The sequence below is a fragment of the Rhipicephalus microplus genome, chromosome 10 (genome assembly GCF_043290135.1).
Source record: "Rhipicephalus microplus isolate Deutch F79 chromosome 10, USDA_Rmic, whole genome shotgun sequence".
Lineage (NCBI taxonomy): Eukaryota > Metazoa > Arthropoda > Arachnida > Ixodida > Ixodidae > Rhipicephalus > Rhipicephalus microplus.
The window spans coordinates 12,687,981-12,708,878 of NC_134709.1; the positions used below are offsets into that span (position 1 = coordinate 12,687,981).

General features: G+C 44.7%; 1 protein-coding gene across 3 annotated transcripts in view; it reads left to right on the forward strand.

Moving 5' to 3' along the window:
- Eps-15 (Epidermal growth factor receptor pathway substrate 15) overlaps nucleotides 1-20,898 on the forward strand; it is a 35,684-nt gene that overhangs the window by 4,769 nt on the left and 10,017 nt on the right. For 2 of the 3 annotated variants that reach the window (XM_037432475.2, XM_037432476.2), the window contains exons 5-15: nucleotides 162-203; nucleotides 317-400; nucleotides 477-518; nucleotides 7,332-7,391; nucleotides 9,559-9,756; nucleotides 11,954-12,123; nucleotides 13,399-13,570; nucleotides 14,106-14,230; nucleotides 15,413-15,584; nucleotides 19,823-19,885; nucleotides 20,718-20,765. In XM_037432475.2, the coding sequence (XP_037288372.2) occupies nucleotides 162-203; nucleotides 317-400; nucleotides 477-518; nucleotides 7,332-7,391; nucleotides 9,559-9,756; nucleotides 11,954-12,123; nucleotides 13,399-13,570; nucleotides 14,106-14,230; nucleotides 15,413-15,584; nucleotides 19,823-19,885; nucleotides 20,718-20,765 (1,176 nt within the window). The remainder of the gene's footprint in view (nucleotides 1-161; nucleotides 204-316; nucleotides 401-476; nucleotides 519-7,331; nucleotides 7,392-9,558; nucleotides 9,757-11,953; nucleotides 12,124-13,398; nucleotides 13,571-14,105; nucleotides 14,231-15,412; nucleotides 15,585-19,822; nucleotides 19,886-20,717; nucleotides 20,766-20,898) is intronic. The other variant, XM_037432477.2, reaches the window with a different exon arrangement.

Here is a 20,898-nt window from a genome sequence, read left to right on the forward strand (position 1 = left end):
ATTGTTTTTCTCTTTAGTGTCTCTTTAACATTAATTCAGACTTGTTGTCAAACATACTAAGCTCACCAAGAAGTAATAGAATAGTTCAAGAGGTTATGCTGTGTCAAGCTGTACTAGGTAGTCTGTTTTAAGCTGTTATGAAATGTCTTCTCTTTACACAGGCTGAACAAGTTCGAAGCACAAATATAGATTGGTCGGTGAAGGTGAGCAGCTTAATCGGTGAACGTTTTGTAAAACCTGTTGTGAATATTGGAGCAGTAAGAGAAAGGTCATTGACATTTATTAAATATTTGTTTTTTTTTTTTCCTTCTGAAAGCCCTTGGAGCAAACCAAGTATGTCGAGATGTTCAACTCCTTGGGACCTGTAGCTGGAAAGCTCCCTGGAACCAAAGTTAAACCGGTAAAGCGTCTTGTTGCGGTTATACGGATGGGGAACCTAGTGATAAATGAAAACTAACAATGCTTGGCGCTTGCAGGTGATGCTTAACTCGAAGCTTCCTGTGGATGTGCTGGGAAAGGTAAGTTCCTTGTCTTGATGGCTAGATTCACCTTATCCCTTTGAGGCTGTTTATACACAATTGTGTACACCACTTGTCTTGGTTAGTTTTGTTGACTAGTGACTAAGATAAAGCAAGACTTGTTGAGCTGTGGACAAGTTGAACTTCCTGGATAATAAATGTCTTAATTTAACTTCATCTTGCAGTGTACACTTTGCTGAAGGCACTACCATGTTTGGTCGAGTTTTTCCACATGCCGCTTTGCAATAACCACAGGAGAAGTATTTTTCTTGGATCGAAATTAGAATAAACGAAAACAAGTTTGTACTGCAGTTATAGCCATGGACTTGATTTACTTATGCAAAAACAGATGAGAAATGACTACAGGATAGGTTATATTAAAATTTGATTGTTATAAAATGCATAAGTTAACTAGTGACATTGTTTTTGTTGCTGTAGATTATAGAGTTCTTTGAAGTGACATGCAGATTTGATGCATTTACAGACAGTTCTTCATAGAGTGCGTCTGGTAGGGTTAAAAAACTGAGTGATAGAGTGCACGGCACGCTCACAGGGTTGTATGCGTTTGTGGGCATGTCTAGTCTCCACGTTTTATATTGTCACGATGAGTCACAAGTACTGGGGGATTTATTGAACGACCGGGTAGCTAGCTCTAGGACGATGCGTCAGTCGTGGCTGGCTCTCGAGCAGAGAAGAAGACACGCGATCTTCTTTTTCCTCCAGATTGAGAGCCGCTCTTGCTGTTGACCCACTACGTGCTGGTGGCATTATCCCCCCTTCCGAAAAGAAAAAAAAAACAAGTCCCAAAAAGAGGAAAGAAAAGTACGTAGCATCACCGCGATGCTACAACATAGGCACGTGAAAAAGAAATTGGAAATTCGGATAAAGTGAAAGTAAAGATTGAAGAGCATGCCAAAATAAGAAACGTCAATGAACGAGAAAGCAAGTTCACACAAATAAACAAAAAAAACACAAAGCATGCTGTACAGTAAATGAAAAGTTACGAGACACGCGCAATAAATGGTTTCATGCCCAACACATGAACGACGTCCGGCCTCAGCCGTGTCCTACTCCGTGCATGGGGTGTTGAGTCCGGAACCACTTCGTAGTTCACGTCACTGACGCGGCGTAACACTTTATATGGGCCAAAGTACCGGCTCAGCAACTTTTCACTAAGGCCACGGCGGCGGACGGGCGTCCACACCCAAATTTGATCTCCGGGGCTGTAAAACACTTCTCTGTGGCGGGTATTATAGCGTCGTGCGTCTGCCTGCTGTTGCTGGCCGATGTGCAGTCGCGCGAGCTGCCGGGCTTCCTCAGCACGCTCTGCGAATTCTTCGGCGTCAGTTGCCAACTCGTCTTCGTCTTGACACGGTAGCATGGAGTCTAGCATGGTCTGTACTTCGCGGCCGTAGAGAAGCCGAAATGGCGTGAATCGCGTGGTCTCTTGCACGGCGGTATTATACGCGAAGGTCACGTAAGGTAAGATCCGGTCCCATGTTTTGTGCTGTACGTCGATGTACATTGAGATCATGTCTGCGAGGGTCTTATTCAGTCGCTCGGTAAGTCCGTTGGTTTGCGGGTGGTACGCAGTTGTCCTTCGGTGTCTGGTGTTGCTCAGTTTGAAAACTTCGTCCGTAAGCTGCGCCGTGAATGCCGTCCCTCTGTCCGTTATTACACTGGAAGGAGCACCGTGTCGTAACACGATGTGGCGCATGAAAAATTGTGCTACCTCAGAAGCCGTGGCTCGTGGGATCGCTTGGGTTTCAGCGTAGCGTGTCAAATAGTCGGTCGCGACGATCACCCATTTGTTGCTGTCCGCAGACAGGGGAAATGGCCCGAGAATGTCCATGCCGACTTGGTCGAATGGCGTGCAAGGTGCTTCAATCGGCTGAAGCAAACCAGCTGGCTTAACAGATGGTTGCTTTCGGCGCTGACATTCCCGACAGCTCTTGACGTACTTCTTGACGCTTGCCGAAAGTCCTGGCCAATAGTACCTCTCACTCACTCTGGCAAGTGTCCGTGAGTAGCCCAGATGACCGGATGTGGGTTCGTCATGGCAAGCGAAGAGGACGTCGTCTCGCATGTCTCGAGGAACCACCAGGAGGTAGGCACGGTTGTTCGAACGAGCGTTCTTCTTGTACAGCACACCATCTCGAAGGCAGAACGATGGCAACGAGCGGAATAAATGACGTGGTATGATTGTGTCCTGGCCCTCTAAATGATCGATGATCGGACGAATCTCTGCGTCATCCCGCTGCCATTTACTCAAGTCTGATGAGCTAATGGCGCCCAGAAAGCCTTCGTCTTCCTCTGCATCCTGACTGACGACAAGAAGGGGTGCGCGTGACAGTGTGTCAGCGTCTTCATGCTTACGGCCGGACTTATGGACGATGGTGACGTCAAATTCCTGCAGCCGCAAGCTCCACCGTGCTAGCCGTCCTGAAGGGTCGCGCAGGCTTGCCAACCAGCAGAGGGCGTGGTGGTCCGTCACTATCTTGAAGGGACGACCATAAAGGTACGGGCGGAACTTGGTGATTGCCCACACGACTGCGAGGCACTCTTTCTCCGTAGTGGAATAATTCGCCTCGGCACGGGATAGAGAGCGGCTGGCGTAGGCTATCACTCTTTCGATGTCCTCTTGACGCTGAACGATCACTGCACCGAGCCCAATATTACTAGCGTCGGTATGGACCTCCGTGTCAGCATCATCGTCGAAATGAGCGAGAACGGGCGCTGATTGCATGCGCTGTCGCAGCTCATCAAAAGCTGCTTGTTGCTCGTTTTCCCAGACAAACGGCGTGTCGTCCCTTGTGAGACGAGTCAGAGGTTCTGCTATTTGTGAAAAGCCATGAATGAATCGGCGATAGTAGGCGCACAAACCAAGGAAGCGCCGGACGGCTTTCTTATCGACAGGAGCTGGTAATTCGGCAACAGCGGCAAGCTTGTCCGGATCGGGACGGATTCCTTCGGCGCTAACTACATGTCCAAGAAATTTTAGTTCTTTATAGCCGAAGTGCCACTTCTGTGGTTTTAGTGTGAGGTCCGCCGATCGGATAGCCTCCAGCACGCTGCGCAGGCGGTGAAGGTGCTGCTCGAACGTGGTAGAGAAGACCACCACATCATCAAGGTAGACAAGACAAGTCTGCCACTTCAGCCCTGTGAGGACAGTGTCCATCATTCGCTGGAAAGTTGCCGGCGCTGAACACAAGCCGAAAGGGAGTACTCGAAATTGGTATAGGCCGTCTGGAGTCACGAAGGCTGTCTTTTCGCGGTCTCGCTGATCTACCTCGATTTGCCAGTACCCGCTTTTGAGATCGAGAGAAGTGAAATAATGGGCACGACGAAGTCTATCGAGCGAATCGTCGATACGTGGTAGCGGGTACACATCCTTTTTGGTCACGTTGTTAAGCTTTCGGTAATCGACGCAGAAGCGTAGCGACCCATCCTTCTTTTTGACAAGCACGACTGGAGATGACCACGGGCTGTTGGATGGTTCGATAACGCCATCGTCAAGCATCTCGCGAACTTGCGTACGTATCGCTTCACGTTCTTTAGCCGACACGCGGTAGGGGTGCTGGTGTATTGGGCGTGCGTCCTCGTACGTGATGATCCTGTGTTGAGTGATGGACGTCTGGCGGATCTTTGAGCAACTTGCGAAGCAAGACCTGTACTCGAACAAGAGCGCTCGCAGCGCAGTCTGGTTATCGGTGGACAGATCAGGATTGATGTCAATGTTGCTCATTGATGTGTCTGCGTTATCCACGATTTCTGACGTGAGACAGTTGGTTACGTTTGCTACTTCGTGGGCAAACGCTATCGAAGTGCCACGGAAAAGGTGTCGATGCTCGTTGCTAAAGTTGGTAACGAGCAATTCAGATCGGCCGTCACGAACGTGTATTACACTTCTCGCTACACATATGCCTTGCTGCAGGAGGTGTTCTAAATTTGTCTCGGCCACCACATCGCCATCGCTCAAACCACAGCATGTTACGTCGACTAGAACACTGGCTCGGGGAGGAAGCGTCACGCTCTGTTCAGAAATACGGAGTACGTCGACACGCATTCCGTCATCCTGCACGTTGATTGCTCGCTGGGCTGAGAACGTGACGCGGCGCTCTTTCAGATCAATGATAGCTCCATTTTCCTGTAGAAAATCAACTCCCAGAATGACGTCACGGGAGCATTCACGTAGAACAAGGCAGCTTGCTACGAATGTGTACCCTTGAATCTGTACTCTAGTTGTGCAGGCGCCCAGTGGAGTAACGACATGGCCACCAGCTGTCCGAATCTGCGAGTTATGCCACGGCGTGATTACTTTCTTCAGCTGCGTTGTCAGTTTTCCGCTCAGTATGGAATAGTCTGCGCCGGTGTCCACTAACGCATTAACTACACAACCATCAATTGTTACTGCTATGTCGAGTGAAAGCCGGCTATCCTTTGCAGCAGCAGGTGATGTCGGACCAGTTTCTGTACGGTTCTGCGTCAATAGGAGGTCTTCAGCGCTTCGACGTTCAGCGACCCCGCCCCCAGAAGTCGCTTCGGCTAGTTTTCCCGGCGGGGGCTGGGAGATCGTGCGGTAGAATACCGCTGGGGCGTTGATGAAAATCGCCTCGGTGATGGCGAGCGCGAGCGCCCGGCAGACGGTGGTGCATGCTGCTGGGAGAGGTAGTTTTGGATGTCGCGTGGTCTCTGACCATAACGGGGTGGCGGCGCGTACGCAGAGAAGCCGCGAAGCCCAAGACGGCGATATGGGCACTGGCGGTACAAGTGATCAGCTTCTCCGCAGTGAAAGCATAGAGGCCGATGATCGGGTGTGCGCCAGACATCAGACTTCCGAGAAGACGAGTGGCGATCGTCGATGTACTGGACCGGTTGCACCGAACGATGGGCGACAGAAGCACCACGGACAAAGGGCAGGGGCCGTGGCGTGTACGTGCCTTCGTAGTATGGTATGTGCTGCGCTGACTCGAGTGAAACTGCAGGGACAGGATGAACGAACAATGGCGGCGATGCAGCAGGGCGCTTCAAGGCTTCCGCGTAGGTTGTCCCACGGTGGTATTCAACAGGAGCTGACACAGCTGTATCAGGAGGCAAAGTGTCCCGGAGGGCCTGGTGCAGCTCATCTTTGATCACAGTTGCAATAGAGCTAACCGTAGGATGAGGTGTTACACCAGCCTTTTGCAACTCTTCACGTACGATATTACGGATGAGTTCACGTAAGGAGTCATTGCTGGTCCCAGCGGCGGCGAAAATGTCAGCAGTGGACATGCCACTGACTTGCCTGTCGTATTGGTTTGATCGCTGCTGTAGCATTTTTTCCATTGTCACGGCTTCAGACAAGAACTCCGCGACCGTCTTTGGAGGGCTTCGCACGAGGCCGGCGAAAAGCTGGTCCTTGACACCACGCATCAAGTGACGCAACTTTTTGTCCTCCGTCATTCTTGAATCTGCCCGTCGGAAGAGACGCGTCATGTCTTCGACGTACGCGGTCACAGTTTCGTTTGGCGACTGGACGCGGGCAAGAATAGCTCGTTCAGCTCTTTCTTGGCGGTCGGCGCTGGCATATGTCTGCAGAAGCCTACGACAGAATTCGGGCCACGTCGTCAGCTGCTCCTCTCGATTTTGATACCACGTGCGAGCACCGTCTTCGAGATAGAAGTAGACACGACCCAGTTTCGCCGCGTCGTCCCACTGATTCAAGTTGGCTACGCGCTCGAAGTCCGCCAACCAGTCCTCAACGTCTTCGTTCTCCGTACCATGGAACGTCGTCGGTGCCCGTGGGCTTTCCAACGTATATCGGTTCGACGACGTGCTTCCCGTGCCGGTTGGCAAGGTTTGTACCGAAGTGCTGGTCATGTTTGTTGACGTGGTGGGAGTAGTATCGTTGACTTCCGGAGGCAATCCCCTGATTCGGCGGCTGGTCCGATGCACGGGAGTATTGACTGGCACTGGACTCGTATTACGGCTTCCTGGGGGGGTCTGCAGCATCCGTGAGACTACCCAGCACCTTCCACCAGTTTGTCACGATGAGTCACAAGTACTGGGGGATTTATTGAACGACCGGGTAGCTAGCTCTAGGACGATGCGTCAGTCGTGGCTGGCTCTCGAGCAGAGAAGAAGACACGCGATCTTCTTTTTCCTCCAGATTGAGAGCCGCTCTTGCTGTTGACCCACTACGTGCTGGTGGCAATATGATTACCAAAGTGTCCAAGCAGCATCTACACTGGGGTCTTGAAGACACTGAAAATACTGTCGGCCAAATAGGCTAGGCTGTGCAAAGATTAAGCAAGTTCTGCTTTTATACTTTAGCATGTTTTTGTAGTGGACACATGGAACGTCGCATAAACTGGGTTTTTGTGAGTGTGCGTGCGGGTGGGCACACACTCACATTTCTAAATGCTTTTAAAAGCATTTAGAAATTCTTCATTTTTTGTATGGGTCCTTTTAAGACCTTTAATGTTATGCACATTTGCACATGGATGCCTCTAAGCCACACCAGAGTTTCAAGGAAATATATCCAGCCAGAAACGAACGAATACAGGAAACGGTGAAGGAGGCAGGAAAGCAGCCGAGTACCCACTCTTTGCCAGCGGTTAGAAAGCGGCCAGTCTAGCTGCCAAAGAGTTCGTAGTATAGCCGATTTCCTGTCTCCTTCACCATTTCCTGCGTTTGACCATTCCTTGGCTGGCTGTATTTCCTTGACGTTCTGCACCGACTAGACCAACAACGAGTTCTACTATATCAGAGTTAAGCATTTTGTATTGTAAATTATTACTTCTTGTACGTAGCTCTGTCTTTTACCTGTTATAGATCTGGGACCTCAGCGATGTTGACCAAGATGGTGCCTTGAGTGAAGAAGAATTCATTGTGGTAAGTTAATGTGTGTTTTAAATGAGGCAAGCATATGACGACTATCATTTGAAGATTATATCAATGTCTGTGGTCATTCCATACAGTGTAATTTGACATAAATATCAATGTACCGAATCTCCAAAAGGTTCACAGTGATTTTTTCCTCCAATATTACCTATATAGGCAAGATGCTGTGGTAGTTTAGTTATTCAATCCCTCCTGTGCTATGGTGTTATGTCTACGTCTGACCAAAATGGCCTTTTTTTTTTTCTATTGAATCTTGCTTATGACCTCCCTAGCCCTTTGCAACATGTGCTATGATCAACTCTTTATAAATGCATACAACTTGCCAAGATTATGTAGACTAAATTAAAGCTAGGGGAAGTGATAGAATTACAGTGCACTTTGCATCAATAAATTGTAGTTACAAGGTAAACAATTGTCTACTTATTGTGCTGCATGCTATGTTATATCTATATAAGTTGAATTCAACTGCCTATTTATATTACATGCAATAGTTATTTTAACATTAGCTCAGTATTTTCTGTGGCAACAGCGCACAAGAATGGCAGAAGTATGATAAGTCATGTCCCCAAATAAGGGCACTGGGTCGAAAAACTTTCGGTTCCTTCGCACAAATAAATTTGCTCCTGCTTTTCGCAGCCACCAGCCGAATTTCGTTGGGGGCAAAATGCAAGTGTGTCGTTGACTTACCTAGGGTGGTCAGAATTAATATATTTGTCTCTTTATTTATTTATAAAATACTGCAGACAAAAAAGTCGTGGCAGGGTGAGCAAAATACATAACAAAAACAGAAAACAAGGTTGCAAAATGTTTTTGATTGTAAGACGAAAAAAAAGCAATTTAGAAACTTGGTCGTGATACAATTCTAAGGAAGTAATAAAAGAACAACAGTATTTGCACGAATGGTCACGGGCGTTTGGGGAATGCTTCCGTTAGTTTATTTCAATCAGCTATAGTTTGTGGGAAAAAGGAGTAGCGAAAAGTGTCAGTCCTTGTGAATATTGGCGTTAGGGAATGAGGATGTCGTTCTCTACGGCTCTGCTCGTAATTGTATTGCAGTTTTGGCTTCAAAAACACCGGAATTCGATGTTTGCTGCCATCTACCTGGGCAGAGCAAAGAAAAGATGTAGGAAGCTCTATCACTGTAGTGCAAAAAAAGATAAAGTACCATGTACAAGCTGAGCTCGTACTTCATTGTTTTTACTGAAAGCACATGGACAAGCCCCACTCATCCATGGTGCGGAAAGGGTTAAATGAAGCTTGTTGTTTGTTGCATATATACTGTCGGAACAAAGAGGCTCTCCAGCCAAATTAAGCTTTAGTTTTTAACTTTTATGACTGGCCCTATGTTTTATGACGTTTTCGGCCTCTTTCTTTTGGGGGTGACTGTCCAGTTGGCTCCAAAGGTAGCGCTATATAGCGGTAGGCTTTTTCTCCATTATCATTGTCCCCACTGCTCTTGTCAATGCATTGTCTTGTTCATTGGTTCCAGAAAGGTCCTTGTTGAGTGGTTCAGTCTTTGTTTGTCAAAAATCTAAATACTATCGTTTTTTGGTGCGGTTAGGTAACTTCCATTTCAATGACCCAGGCGGTGGAGAAGTTGAGGCAATGGTTCATCTCTGTGTGCAAGAGGGTTAATAAATATGTTTGCCTTGAAATATATATTGTGAAGTGGTTGGGATGGCAAAGGATGTAAAACTCGAGTTGGTGAAGGTGAAACTTTCTTTATTGAGTTAACTTGCGCCTAGGAAGAACATTCGAAGTACTACATACAAGCAAGTCTCTGCACTCTGATATCAGTAGCAGGGACATTGATCATCAATAATCTGATCGTTGGTGTGGCGTGTGGCGTGTCATCTTTCATACATGAGTGGTGAATCATTCCAGCTTTATACCCGGTGCTTGCATTAGCCATATAATAAACTTAACTTCTCTGGCATGTGCACAGTCTTGTTGAAACAGTCTGAAACAATAGAAGTTTCTAGTACATTGTGGCTTTGCTAAATGACCAGGTTTTTGCCACTGATAAACTTTTCACATCAAATAAAGAAATAAACGGAACCACGTCGTGTTACTCTATGGACAAAATTGAGGCACGAGCAGAGTTTCAGAACTGGATAACTGCTTGCAACAGAAGTTCTGGCTTCTCTGACGCTCGCAGGCAATGCACCTAGTTTACAAAGCCCTGGACAACTGCCCCATCCCGAATATTTTGCCGCCAGTGCTGATGCCACGGTCCAAACAGAGTCCGCTGCCAATGACCATTCCGTCGGACTTCTCTCCGGTTGGCATGTCTGGAGTACGTCGAAGGCCAAGCACGCCATCTTCCGTTGGGGCACCCGACATTGCCTTGCACAATGTAAGTCTTGTACAAACCTTGAACAGCTCTCCTCTTTATTATGTCTTGTGTTTTGTCAAGTACTAGGAGAGGCAATGGGTATCTCTTGCTCATCCAGCTTATCGACTCTTGTTGAATTTTGTTGTTTCTTAACAGCCTGACAGTTCCTTGTGCATTTTTCTCGGATGACTCGTGGTGAAAGCAGCCTTCTTTTTCTGAGCAATTAGTATTGTCCCCTCACCCTAAAAGCTTCCGGCAACACGCATGTTTTTGCAGTGCCTCTGAGATTGGCCTGTGTTTGACTAAACGAAAGTGTCACGTGATCAAATCATCATGGGTCATTATGATACCACAAATTTTAGAGACATGTGACATATGGTAATGTCACCAAATAATGGAAATTCTTCACATTACTAGTGTTCACGCTGTTACGTTTGACTCGGCAGTTCGTCTTAGCAGACGCTTTTGTGCGTGAGCCGGTCTGCAAGCAGGCTTTCACCCCAATAATGGCGCCCGGTTGGAAGCACTCCGCGCGGCGCTGTCCTGCAGGTGGGTGAAGCAGTCCGCTGTGGTTGGGTCACAATAAACTCGACAGAAGCTTTGCGAACAACACTTTTTTTTTTTTAACGGGGTTGAAAAGCGCGAGACTGTGCCACTGTTCCAGTTCTTATGGAGTCAATCTCTCCACAAAGCTTTTGTCGCCTACGCGAGGTCGTCAAAAAGCACTGACAGTTCGTCACAAAGCACTGACAGTTCAGGAATTGAGCACCTGGACTGCCATGTTTAAGACTGTTTTAGAACTATGTAGCTGAACGCAGCCATGGACCGCTGCTGACGTTCGTGTCAGCGGGCATCTTCTCCCCAGAGAAGCTTAACTTTCCCCCTCCACGGGTCTCCTCGCCCTGCGATATTTTGAAGGTGTAGGCCGGGTGCATCTCTGTGAGATGCGCTCGTGTACTCATTTGACATTTTCGCCTGTGTTTCTTATCAGCCGAGTGGTCCAATATTTGCACCCTTTCTGGTGGGTGGATCACTGAGACTTAACGTCACCTGATTTGTGACAACGGTGGTCACCATCTTCGTCAGACTGCTGTGTAAGGAATCGACAGGCTATAAAAGCTAAAGACATTTTGTACATAATGGCTGAATCTCTGCACAGTTCCATCTCTCTTCCATCATGTATTAAACTTTCGTTCTGTCTCTAAAAACACGTCTCCTCACTGGCGAAGATCGGCTATGTGGACGACGGCGGGGAGCCAGCTACCGTAAACATGTTCGCTGAACCTCAGAGCCCTTGACAACTGATGGCAGCGGCGGCAAGCCATCATCAACCTTCATAGCCCTTACAACGCCAATGGCCACGTGCACTTTTCATGTTCGATCAGACATTTAATGCTTTAGTCTTCAATTGAAGTTTCTCTTTGTATCTCGCAGTACTTAAAACGTAATTTGTGAACTTCATGTGGCTAGAAATGTATTACTTTAGTTCTGCAATCGCAACAAAAAGAAGCAAGAAAAGGTGCAATTTTGTTATTTGCTCCTTTTGTTATTTCTTTTTGTTGCGCTCACACGGACAGTTGTCTTGAGCTGCTTCATAAAGTGGCTTTTCGTGGCTGCACCATTCTTTTTTGTAGCAAGAGGACTTATAATTCCATTTTTTCCAACTCTGGGATGAGAAACATTTTTTGATGAGCTCGCTGTGCATGCACAAGTTCACCAAAGTTACTTGACCTCTTTATGTTATGCCTCTGCACCCAAATGTGTTTTTCGCACTGCTTAATAATTGGCAAGTATGCTTGAAAAAACATTTCATTTGCCTCTTTATTTGCCATTAAAAATTATCAAAAATGCTGGACAGGCATTGATGCTACCCCTGTGTTTATCGATCTATGCGTGCATCGATTTTCATGCCTTAATCTTATTAATTAGATTGCTTAACTGAGTAGTGCTAATTTAAAGCTCTCAACGTTTACTTTGTAAATCTTGCTTAGAATTTGGCTTTTGACTTTCTAAATCTAAATCGAATTTTTTCATTTCTCTTTCGTCTGTCTTTGGGCTTATGGGGCCACCTTTATATGGGTATAAACCCCACATGTCTGTGCGGCAAGTGTGTCTCGGAAATATTTGTCAGCTGCGGCATGAGTAAACAGTTTGTAGCACCATTTGGTTACTATTTTACCAAGCCGTCAAAATGACCGCATTCTCCTCCCTATGACAGACCCTCCACAAGCCGCCGCTTCCGTGGGTTGTCAGCGCTGCAGAAATGGCCAAGTTCAGCCAGCTTTTCACGAGCCTAGACACGGACATGGACGGGCTTGTTACTGGAGCCGACGTCAAGGGGACCTTTCTCAAGACTGGTCTTCCTCAGGTTGACCTAGCTCAGATCTGGTGAGCCGCCAGTTGCATTTCGTGGTATTGATTTGATATGCTGCATTCACAGTTGCATTCATTGAGCCTTACAGTTTGTATCACACTCAAACCTCAACATTACGAACACGGATATAACAAAATATTGGTTATAACGAAGTAAATGAAAAATGGTCTTGCTATAGGTACTGTTAGGATGAAGAATAACCTTTACAACGAATTTTTGGATTCAGTTAAACCCTTTTATAAGTAGCATGCTCCAGGCAGCAATTCTTGTCTTTTATAAGAGATCTCTTATAAGCAGGGTACCTCGTATGCATTTTATTAACCCGTATTTTACTGTGGGCACAAGGGTGTCTTGTATAAAGGGGTCCGACAGTATAACAGGCTTATTTTCTTGTAAGATGTAACTTTGTTTTATAGTGAGGCTTCAGTGCAGTTGAAAGAGAACGACTAGCACGGTCAAGAGTCTGCAGTTTAGTTTAGGTTGCCGAGGTGTCGTTCTCCGAAGCGAGCAAGTGTTCGCTACTTACGGTATCTATGACACTGCAGCCTCGACATAAGCAAGGAGATTAAACTTATCAGATATAACAAAGTGACCCTGAAATGTTTAAAATGAATGTGTGCGCATGCATGTGTGTGTGGCACTTTCAACATATATTGCCTATATCAAAGCTTTTGTCATAACGATACTCTGCTTTATTATAACAAACTTCAGCTATATTAACTCGGCAACTAAGGTGTACCTCATTAAAGATGTGCATGTATTACTACGTAATATTTTCGTGGGAGAATAGTTTGCTAGCATATGTTCACATTGCTGCAAAGAATTGAAGTAGAGACTAAAATCTTCTAGCAGTGTGCTTTTTGGGGAAACTTAGTTTTCTTATAAAACTGAATTTTCCCATTTGCATTCTTTTTTGAATTTTTTCTTTCTGCTAAAAACCGTTCATCTACTTTGTTTCGGCCGGTGCACTGATTTTGCCTCACACCCACCGCGGTAATCTAGTGGCTAAGGCACTTGTCTGCTCACCCGCAGGTTGCAGGATCGAATCCTGGCCGCAGCAGCCGCATTTTTGGTAGAGGTGAAAATGCTTGAGGTCCGTGTGCTTAGATTTGGGTACGCATTAAAGAACCCCAAGTGGTCGAAATATCCGGAGCCCTCCATTACAGCGTCTCTCAGTCGTGTGGTGGTTTTGGGACATCAAAGCCCAACACTTATTATTTTGCTTCACATGCTTCGTGAAGTGAGTGAAGTTGTACACAGCAACATTGTGGTTGCCTCTTTTCTGACAGGAATTTGTGTGACACGAAGCAAAATGGTAGCCTGAACGCCGAACAATTTGCCCTTGCCATGCACTTGGCAGCAGAGAGAACAAAAGGTGCTCCACTACCGACCACTCTGACACCTGAAATGGTACCACCTTCACTTAGGCCAAAGCTCCAGACATCGGCAGTTGGTTCGCTGGTAAGTTTTGGTTAAGGAATTCTGATGTTCGGTTTCCTTCTAGTGTAGAGGGAAGTTGGGGGCATAGTGTCCTAAATAAACACAAGAGGGAACTCTGGCACTAGTCTCTATGGCAGCTGCAATTCATGGCGCTTCAGCGAACATTGGAACGGCGGGTAGTGCATGGATTTGCCTAATTTTCGTTCTTCTGGCTTCGTGTGTCTTGGAGCTGCTTTGTCACAAAACAACAATCGGCAAATGTTCAACAGTTGCACTTCACCACCTTAACTTTTTAGGCTCACTAATTCGAATTTGGTCACGAAAAATTCAATACGGTTTGTTCTTTTGATTCGAAACAAAACCAAGATACAGCAAGAAATGAAGCCACAAGCACGTTAGTAGCCTGTAAGCACAAAGATTAGGCAAATCCATGCACTACCCATCATTCCCATGGCCGCTTAACGATCGCAGTGCCAGAGTCCCCTCTAGGTAATTTTAGGAAACTCTACGGTTGTGGGAGGTGTACAAATTACTGTAGCGTAATCCCAATCTGCAGGACGGAGGTGGTGCCCTGGTAGGCCTGGAAGGGCTGACAAGTTCGACCCCGCCACCTTTAAGTGCTCCTACTTCAGGAAACAAGGAGCTTGACATGATCGTTGATGAGATGAAGACATTGCAGATGCAAGTTGCCTTTTCTTGTATTACCCCTACATTTTTTACACATTTTATACTTCACCCCTTTGTTGTACATGTTGCTAGCTGCATCCAGAAAAGTCTTCACGGATTTTCAATTGCACATTGCAATATTACGAGGATGATAAAAATTGAAATATCCAGGTACAGAAGAAACTCCGGGAAAGTATTTTGTAAGAGTCCACATACTCAAATGTCCACATTAGTTTATATTTCGTGGGTAGAGCTTGTAAGCCATCATGGTGATGCTTATTGTTACTTTCAGGATCTTTAGTTCGGTTGAATTTTCTTGAGGTCATGTTCTGAAACGGGCAGTACACTTGGTGGACTCGTGCAGAAGGCTCCCTTGTGTGCTGTTTATCTGTGTAACAGTCAATGTCACAGCGTAATAAATGAAGTAACCAAGAGTCATCACGGATAAAGTTTTAGCTGACCAATCTCTGCAGTGAAATTCGTATGCTTGCATTATGCAGATTAAGCTTACTTAGGGGCAAAGACAGAAAACGCTAGGCGATGCATCATTTCCTTCGTTTGCTGAAAACGGTGAATTTTTTTTTATAAGCAGAAAATTAAGAAAATTTTTGCACCCTGTGCGGCAGATTTAAACTGAAAGCTACTGCCTTGGTTCACTAATCATATCAAAGTTCATGGCCCTGAAAACTTGTTTTGCTGTCCCTTGGAAGGCTAATGTGTTAAAAGGGTGCAGTAGTTTCATTTGACTAGAATTCAGCATTTGGTGTGAAAATTTTTCAGCATTGGGGGGGCTTGGTAATTTCGTAAATTTGCAGGAGGGTGCGTTTTGAAAGTAAGCCAAAAGAAATTTGTATGCCTTGCACAGTATTCTTTTCACTGTGATCAGCGCACTGTGTCAATTGGACTCTTGCAGACATATGCTATAAAGATTACATCCTTTTTTTTTATATCTATAGACAGTTAATTTTATGTTTAAAGGAGTATGTATGTAAGCCTCCTAACGATCACAGAAGGAAGAGAAGACAGAAGAGGGCATCAAGGTGTTTTAAGATAACCTATATCAAGTATTGCTAAGTCATTTTAACTAAGTCACTGACTAAAGTCTCTTCACTGTTTTTTTAACGGGTATTACTGAGTCATGTTAGGCTGTCTCTTTGTAGACTGATAGTTACCCTATGTTGACCTATTTGGCTACAGAGACAAGTCTACACTAGAGCAGGAAATCATTCAGGCAGAGACGGACCAGAAGACAAAGAACGTGGAACTGAGGAACCTCGAGAGTGAGATCGAGACAGTGTCGGCCATGCTCAAGCAGTTGGACACGCAGAAAAATGAAGCTCAGAAGCGGCTCGCTGAACTTGGCGCTCAGGTGAACTGCGTCGCAGATATCAGACTTGCTAAGCATGAATGGAGTCTATCATGTACACGTGCAATCTTCCCCAAATTTAGCATCCCTCAGTACCTTATTAAGGAACACCAGAGCGAGACACCGAATCAGTGTATGTTGACAAATCATACTGTAAAAAGTGTATTTGCTTCAATTTTGTTGTGGGACGCTGAAAGCCGGGAGAAATGCCAAGCACTACTACTTTGGGCTAGAACCTCGTACCTGCTGCCACTTTCGTGTGACATAACAAATTTAAGTTTTTATGTTTGCACCCATGCGGCTTCATTAGTTTAAAGAACTCTTACTGGGTTCGTTGCAGTCTTAAAATGCAAATATTCTGGTTCATTTTCACCAATAACAAGATGCCGTCGAAATTCTTGTCCGGAAAGAACTCTAAAAAATCTAGCTGGCACTTCATAGTCCCGGAAGTAGCTCTGTAACCTGCCCTGTTCTATTACTACTGAAGTTGTTGTCATAAGGTATAGTTGGTTTTTCTCTCTCTCTCTCTCTCTCTCTCTCTCTCTCTCTATATATATATATATATATATATATATATATATATATATATATATATATATATATATATATATATATATATATATATATATATATATATATATATATATATATATATATAAGCATTATGGGAAGATAACTGTATTGTAACTACTGCTAAATGTACCACTTAATAAGCATCCAAGAGCCACACCTGGCAGGCTTGAAGTGGTAGGAAAAACAACCGTGAGCAAAAGTATGGTAATTCACTTTTCGGCGCTGCTTTTAAGTAGTGATGTACATTCAAGCTGATGATTTCCAAGTATGGTAAAAGATCGTTACTTTGAATTTCATGCGACCGAAAAAAATGTCCGATTGAACCTAATTATCAAAAGCATCAAGAAAACAATGTGCTAATGCCGGTTACATCAATATACATTGATTATTTTATGAGTACATAAACCTTGCACATATTTTGCATAAGAGCACTTTAAAAGCCAAAATATTCGTGCTGTGGTTTCATTCCCTGTGCGACCACGGCGCAAGACTCCAGTGTTTGAATTAGCCTGAAACATCCTCTGCATCTCTTTTATTACCGCCACTACCAACACTACCACATGCACGTGACAACAGTTCATTGGAAGTAAAATGGCTTGCCACTTATCATTTGTCCATCGTGATGTGGCAAGCAAGTTTTATGCCAATATGCATACCACAACCGAAAGCTCTTCATTTTTAAAAACTCCCAACATGTTTTGCGACATTCCGCGCGCATTGCATAAAGTCAAAACGAAGCTTCCAAGCATAGGATCCGCAATCAATAACTGATGATAGCCAATCTGTACACAGCTGCCTCTTTTTGGGTTGTCGGTAGCTGCCATTTTCGCTCTTTTGCGTCGCACATTTGTGGTGCTTCGTGCTCAGCATGCTTTAAGGATCGTCTGAACTTACCTGGCTGTTGTCAAATATGGCCGAATTAACGAGAGTCTGATTCCAATAAACAGCTTGCTGGGCCCAGAGAACATGTCTGAATTATCAGATTTTCTTAATTGACGAGGGTCAAATTAACAAGCTTTTACTGTAACTGTTAAGGGCTTCAAATAGCAGGAATATTAGGAATTAAGGGTTGCACAGGATTAGACTTAGTCTGATTGTGGTGCTGTACTGTGCAAAAGTAGTAGTGGTGGCAGTAGTGTAGGCGAGTGTTCATGAATGAATGAATTCATCATGAAAAGTGTAGCGTCCGCTTGCATAGTGATGTGTGATCATCAAAGAATGTCAATTTCATGCTCGTAGGGGAATGAATTAACCAAATGGCCTCGTCCCATGTAAAGGGTGCACCTCGCCAAGATGATAAAAAAAGGCGGCTTATACGATAGGCCTTTGTGGCATTTTTTTCTTCGGCGTTTCTTTAGTCGCCTGCACACTTAAATTGACTGCAGTGACCTGCGGCAGTGTTAGGGTGGTATCTTATGACAAGGTTCATCTTGTGATGTTCAGTAGCAAGCACTTAATTATGATGGTAATGTTTACAAGACCGTTAAACCAGCATGTAAGTATAGCATAGTTCACTGCTGCAAAAGCTCTGCTCATTTTAATTAAAAATACCTGCATACCAGCTGGCACCAGTCCACGCTTTGCCATAGTATAATGACGTTAATGTACTTTAAGATAAAAAAAGAAGGGTGAGGCTCAATCGATGTGAACTAACGCTTCATTTTCTTTTGTGCAGGTTTCAACTTGCAGTAAGGAAATCTACCTGGTTAAAAATTAGTTCAGGGCCTTTCATAATGATCTTCCTTGCACACTTGTAGCCTTGGGTTTTGTAATAATGTTTATTGACTCTTTACAATGGTGGATGTGGTTTCAGAGGCCTTTCTCCCCATCTTCACTTGTTGGGAGTATCTGATGCTTGTTCAAACTACATTACCAGCCTTTTTATGGTGGCAGTAAACAAACACTGGTGGTGGTGATGGTTCGCACTCTTGTGCAGTCAAACTTGGTGTGGGCCATTTAAAAATTTGGGACGATCTGGGATACAAATGTTCGCATCTCTGAAAATCCGCAGAATAATCCGCTAGTTGTTCTTGACTTGGTCAGTCTGTATTCGGCAATTGTTGCGCTTCTGCTGTCAGTCAAAGTGGAGGAATAATTCAGTCGTGAATGAGATAGGAAGGCAGTAGTGTTACCTTTAACTACGTATGATCCCTTCCACTTGCCTTAATAGTAAACAGTTAATGAACAGTGGTGGTATTACAAGAGCAAATGAGAACTCCCCTACTTAAACGACTACAGGTTTTCTCAAACCTGTGGCACAAGTTCGCAACTGTCAAGGAAAGGATTTGGTGCAGTGTGATAAGTCAAGCCCAAATCCACATCCCAGTAACGATACTCTATAAGTAGCAATGACAGATCTCGAAGGCTGTGCTTTTGCTAGCTGCATGTGCTAGAGGTGGTTAGGAAGTAGGGGATGTGTCATAGGTGAAGCATTTTGGAAGTCTCATATTATGCAACCCACCGTTGCTAAACAGCATAATATATAGTGCACTTTAAAGGTGCCTTGCACAGTTTTAAAGTACATGCATGATCATGTTTTAGACGGTTGTTCTTTGCTTTGTGCGCCGTGAGCACTTGGCATCTGTGGTGTTGTTGTGGAATCGAGCTGAATAATTCATTCCCCTGAATGCTGCATTTGCATGTATCTGTGTAGAAAACACCCCAAACCTTGCATTTTGCACTGTGGGCATTGTTGCACTGTTGCCACAATTTGTTCGCCATTCGTGAGGCAAGGAACTACTGCTATGTAGTTCCTATAACCTACGATACTTCATTGACAGTCGAAAAGCAGTGTTGTGTATTTCTACAATCCACAGGAAGATTCTGATGAAAGGTAAAGCGTGCAAATACAGGCACAAAAGAACTTTTTGTTTGCACACATTATTTTCTCTCATGAATCCTTACGAGCTTAGTTCAACTTAGTCTAAGATCACGATGTGAGCATAGATCATGATACGATTCTGAAAAATTTATTACCTACGAAAAAGGAGGCGGGAATTCAAATTTGGAAGCAAGTATAAATTAAATTATGCGTAGCACTTTAATTGAACTGAAAGACAAACTATGGAGCCGTGATCTTATAACCTCGGAGATACATCGGCTTGCCATACCTCCTCTTCGGGGCTGCCATGCTAAGTTTATAATGTGACTGTTTCAAAGAAACTCAGTGCTGCTTTCCAGGTACATGTTTCAAAGTAGCTCTGACAAGATTGTTGACATGTTTTGCTTACTTTTTTATATTTTGAAATTTTACGCTCTTCCGCACAACCCATTTATTGCAGCATCTTGAATTGCTTTACCTTCTAAAACTATAAAAACAATTTGAAACTGTCTTTAGGGGGAAACATTGTGCTCATTGAAACCTTTTTTTAATTAACCTATACCATTGAGAGGAGAGTCATTAAAACTTAAGTAGTGAGGTTTCAAGGCTTATTGGTTGTTTATCATGTTCTGACAACCTCCAGGTCGGCCACTACTTCACTTTAGCATAAATTTAAGCATGTGCCGTCTTGCTTTTTAAACATCGAGACTTGCTTTAAATGGGTTCAACCGGAGGGCATCATTTTGTTCCCTGCGATTTGATTGCATTTGCAGACCACGTGCCTGAATCAAGTGGGATGGTCATGAATAGACATGCATGTCTTTTTTTTTTTTCTTGCTTTCTTTAGAGGGCAGCATTAGATAGCGACCTAACAGAACTTAGAGAGGAGGTTGAAGAAGAGAAAGCGAAGGTACATACCAATGTTACTTTATATCTCATCGCTATCTTTACTCTTCAGGCTTTGATGGCTCGTGCTCAGTGTACGAGTGTTTTTCCTTCCCTCCCTGCTTTCTGCCAGCATGATATATCAGCCTTTTGTTTGTTTGTTTTGCGTGAATTTAGCATGGCTGCTTTTTCTTGTCTGCATGCGCAGCACGTACTGTGCAATAGCTGTTGCATCGCAGTTCAATCTTCTCATGACAAGTTCGGCATATGGTCAAATGTGTGACATCTTTGCTTATTTATTCTTTAATCGCGTAACCACGAGAATTCTCGCAGCCGTTAAACTTTGTTAGCATAGTTGTGGACATGGGCGTGTGCAGGGTATCCCTTTGGTAGGGTGGGGGGAGCAAAGGTCTGCCTCGGCACACAACACCCCCCTTTCTGTTATGTTAATGTGTGGGGCTGACTTTGCCCCTGCCCCTGGTGTGCACACGCCTATGGTTGTGGAGATTCACGTACATCATGTTTTCAAGAAAGGGAGTTTACACCTGTCTTTCGGAGTCCTGTTCAACGAGCTTCTTTTTAATGGTTGCATATTTCGTTGTTTTGTTGTGCTTGATGTAAGAGTTCGTATTATGTAGTAACTTGTAAAAGGTGTCGTTTTTCCATGAGTGTCAAGTCTGAGCGCTCTCCTCTTGCACGCTTATCAATATTCTGCATGTCCGTCTCTCCTCTCAGTGCCATGTCGAAATGAACTTTACTCCTACAGCAGAGCTTCCTGGTGCTTTCACCCAAATGAAACCGGATTGGCCGTCTGGCCACCTTATGTGTCATTCTCTTTTGCCTGTGTTTGCATGTAGGTGACAGCACTCAAGAAGCAGGTTGAAGAGCAGACAAAGCTTCTAGAAGTGAGTCCATTATGCCTTTGTTATGAATTTCAGCACTTATTGTGTGCCTGTTAGCTGTACTTTAGCTTGTTGTCTTCTGCTGCTTTTGATACAGCTATGATACTTTCGTTTGTGATTTTACGTCATTGCAGAA